At 50.3% G+C, this 3,899-nt stretch overlaps 1 protein-coding gene across 1 annotated transcript; it reads left to right on the top strand.

The window, feature by feature from the left end:
- The first annotated feature begins 2,920 nt into the window (after nucleotides 1-2,920).
- On the top strand, nucleotides 2,921-3,624 carry LOC124671892 (cell number regulator 2-like). The gene is made up of 4 exons (XM_047208212.1): nucleotides 2,921-2,987; nucleotides 3,075-3,146; nucleotides 3,244-3,456; nucleotides 3,545-3,624. The coding sequence occupies exons 1-4, from the start codon at nucleotides 2,921-2,923 to the stop codon at nucleotides 3,622-3,624; spliced, it is 432 nt and encodes a 143-aa protein (XP_047064168.1).
- Nucleotides 3,625-3,899: the final 275 nt, after the last annotated feature.

Raw genomic sequence — 3,899 nt, 5'->3', positions numbered from 1 at the left:
TACTACCGCTCTGAGTTCGAAATCCCACAGATCTAGTCCACATGGACACAGAGCGGTACTACCGCTCGCGGTACCTCTCGAGGTACCGCAATAGGGTCCAAACCTTACTGGACTCGAAGCGGTACCACAGCGGTACCGAAGCGGTACTACCGTAACTAGTTACGGTACCTGGGCGGTACCATGAGCGGTACTACCGCTCGCAAGCGGTACTACCGCTCCAGGTACCGCATAGGTACCGAAACTCGTACTGTGGGTCAAATCAGCGCAGAACGTCAGAGCGGTACCATGGGCGGTACTAGTAGGGGTAGCGGTACTACCGCTACTAGTACCGGTAGTACCGGTCTGGCAAAAACAGGTTTTCTCCCCTTTTTCTTTCCAGCCATGTCACCTTGCAAAACACACACAAAACCAGAAAACCTATAAACTACGCTTCAGTCCTCCGATCTTGACGTGTCCAGCGAGGTCACCGTGCACTTGCAAATCTAGCAATGATACTCAAGGCACACGGTGAGATAACTCAAGTGTTGTCATCAAACACACAAAACACGGGGTTTAGACTTTGCTCTTTCAACTGTTCGACTCGACTGCCTAGACAAGCCGACAATGAAGGTCCAACGTCGACCGCAGCAAGCTTGTCGCACCCCTAGCAAACAAGATCATTCGACCAATCTGATTAGATGAGAGGAAGGGACAAAATGACAAGGCTTCAACGATCATTCAATGCATGTACACGGGTTCTTACAACTACTTGAATTTAGGCTTAACTATTATCCACAATATTATTAGCTATGCCATTAATACACAAGTACATATACTATAATACTACTATTTCCAGTTGTAAATTCTTGAGGGGGGCGAACGGAGGGGGGTCTGACCCCTGCTCGCCCCTCCCTGGCTCCGCCTCTTTATTAGACAAAACGCAACCAAAACTAAAAGGTGATTGCACTCTACACCTGTGGCGCTGTGTCATGCAACATAAGCATGGCACCATGAGGTAGAACGGCTTGCGGAAAGGAGGTGAAAACAACTGTATCAAAGGCGAAGGAAAGGGGAGTCTCAGCTCTCCGTGTACGTTGTTCATCCCCATCAAGAAGATTAGACAAGCAGAACGTATGGGTTTCGCATCTTGCACCCTAAACCTGGGTAAAAATCTCGTGTTTGTGTGTTGTGCTTGATCCTGTTTGCAGCGTTCTGTGTCCACTTTCCGAACAAAAAGGGGGTGCAAACCCTCGGTTTATTTCGTCCCGCGGACGCGACAGAGATCCCGCTTGGTGTTGTTGCTTGCCTGCCGCCGCCAGTTAGCCCGCCGTCGTCCCTCCTCTATATCTTTCCTCGCGCTACTGCTTGCCGAGGAAGGCGCAGCTTGGGACTGATTTGAGATGCAGCTTGCCGCCGCCGCTGGCCGACAGAGCCGCTGCTGAATCTGCTTGCCGTGGAAAATTGTAGCTGTTGCGATGCAACTTACCTGCTGCCGCCAGCTAGCTGGCCGGCCGTTGCCCTCCTCTATATCTTCCCTTCCAACGCCTCATTTTTTCTTGTCGGCGCCACCTTTGGCTTCTGTAGACGAGCCGCCATAAGGGAGCGACGAGGGAGAGGATAGGATTATGAGTGATATGAGTTCTTGTCCACGTATAATAGCGAGATTTGCGGTGCAGTTAGCAAGTGGAAGTGCATATTCCGCCGATTTAGTGAAATGGTGCATTACGGATATAGGAGAAATATTCCATTTGCGAGAACCACTCCATTCCATTCCACCTTTCAACGAAACACAAGAACAAATGATTGGCGCGGAACCGTTTCATTACGTTTCACTTGGTGGCCCGAACCAAAGACACCCTTAGAATGTAATTTTTTCCGGAGCCGGTTAGTTTCTTACTGAGTTTTCAAGTTTGGGTCAATTTTCTCATTTTTCACTTGTTGGCACGTTCCGTATAAATGACAGTCGTGGCTGTAGTGGGGAAAGCTAGGGCCGGACGCTGTGGTTCACACGGTACGACGTAACATCTAATAACGACGAAGACGTAGGTGTAGCGCGACATAACAGCGATGTACAGTAGCGAGTAGCTTGCTATGGACGGGATCCATCAGCGAAGCGAAGACACCAGGGTGCCGAAACTGCCAAGCGCTCTGACGGCAGCAAACTCGTGGACCAGCGGCCTCTGGGGATAGTGCTGCCAAGTGATCGTGTATGTTCTTACCGTGGTTGGTGTTGGAATTGGTGTGTTTTCTTGGGAGTGGTGTTTTGAAACATGGGAGCATATGCTCCCTCTATTTTGAATTTCATTTTACACATATTTTAAATTTCAAAAAAATTGAAACAAAAAATGCGCACGTACATATTCACGTGCTACGCGCTCACAAAGTTGTTTCATAAAAAATAAACTTGTCATGTGACGTGTGTAATAAAGAGAAACTCAGTCCTAAAAATAATGTTTTTTACAAGATAAATTTTCTCTTTTTTACATAGACCACAAAAAAAATTGATTTTTCGTGAAACTTGACGAATGCACATATATTATGGAGATGTACATGTAAAAGTTTTTATCAAAAAAATTGACAACTCGAAATATAATTTTTTGGTATAGGGAGCATACGCACCCGGGAGCCGAATTGAATCTCCGTGTTTTTCTTTTTGTTTGAAAAGGAAAATGGCTAATGTTGTTGGAATTGGTGTGTTAATGACATGCAAGCATTCTGTGCGCAGGAGGAAGGGGACGACAGCACATACAACCTCGTACTCGGCCAAGTGGTCAGTGTGACTGACAGGTAACACTTGTTTTTTGGGCGGCCAACACGGCGCGTGGACAACAGGCCAGTAGCCCGACCCCGCCCTTATATACGCGTCCCACCGCACACGCAGCCGCTCACACTCCTCGTGCACCAGCAGGCAGCAGCCCCGTCCATCTCCATCTCCATCCCCATGTCGAGCCTCAACAGCGACTCGTGGACCACCGGCCTCTGCGGCTGCTTCGACGACGCCGGCAGCTGTAAGACCTTTCCGGCCAGCCTCTCCGCTTCGACTACAGCACGCGGCTGTGAACTTACCGGCATGTGTGTTAATCTTGTGCTTGCAGGCTGCCTGACCTTCTTCTGCCCGTGCGTGGCCTTCGGGAGGATCGCCGAGATCGCCGACCAGGGAGCCACATGTGAGTCACCGGTTAATCACCTTGCTTGCCCCTGTTTGTTTGTTTTCATGTGGATCTCTCTGTTAATTCATGAATCCTCTCCATGCATGGTGCCCAGCGTGCTGTGTGAGCGGGACGCTGTACCTGGCGCTGGCCACGCTGATCGGGTTGAGCCCCCTCTACTCTTGCTGCTACCGCTCCAGACTGCGCGCCCAATACGGCCTCAAGGAGAAGCCCTGCCCCGACTGCTGCGTCCACTGGTTCTGCGAGCCATGCGCGCTCTGCCAGGAGTACCGCGAGCTCCAGCACCGCGGCTTCGACATGTCCATCGGTACGTCTTCCTTCCTCCGTTCGACTGTTTTCGCCGGCGGCGGCGGCGTGCTGACCAGCTATGTACCGTATCTGTTCTTGGTATGCAGGGTGGCACGCCAACATGGTGAGGATGGGGAAGGGCGCTCCCACCGTCGCGCCTCACATCAACCCGGGGATGACTCGTTAACGTGCGCCGCCCATCGATCCATCTATCCATCGTCACCTTCCAGCTCCAGAACGATAATATGCCAAGCTACCAGTTTGTCTCTGTGCTCGGTGTGTGCGTCACAGTGTGTGTGCCTTTCTGTTGCTAGTCGTTTTCGAGTAATTCGTCCATACCCAGCCGCGTGTGATGTATCGTAGTAGGCATCTGAATCTCAATAACATCAACTGGTACCCGATTTATATAGTAAGTAGAAACAGACTCCGCAATTTTTTTTCGTCCCTTCTATTTTTCTCCGG

The sequence above is a fragment of the Lolium rigidum genome, chromosome 7 (assembly GCF_022539505.1).
Source record: "Lolium rigidum isolate FL_2022 chromosome 7, APGP_CSIRO_Lrig_0.1, whole genome shotgun sequence".
Taxonomy (NCBI): domain Eukaryota; kingdom Viridiplantae; phylum Streptophyta; class Magnoliopsida; order Poales; family Poaceae; genus Lolium; species Lolium rigidum.
This window is presented reverse-complemented; position numbering and strand designations above follow the sequence as displayed.

Bases quoted from the DNA above. Each gene is read 5' to 3' on its own strand.
- LOC124671892 (XM_047208212.1), top strand. From the start codon at position 2,921: ATGTCGAGCCTCAACAGCGACTCGTGGACCACCGGCCTCTGCGGCTGC. The intron at 2,988-3,074 runs GTAAGACCTTTC...TTGTGCTTGCAG, and splicing joins CTTCGACGACGCCGGCAGCT to GCTGCCTGACCTTCTTCTGC. The intron at 3,457-3,544 runs GTACGTCTTCCT...CTTGGTATGCAG, and splicing joins CGGCTTCGACATGTCCATCG to GGTGGCACGCCAACATGGTG.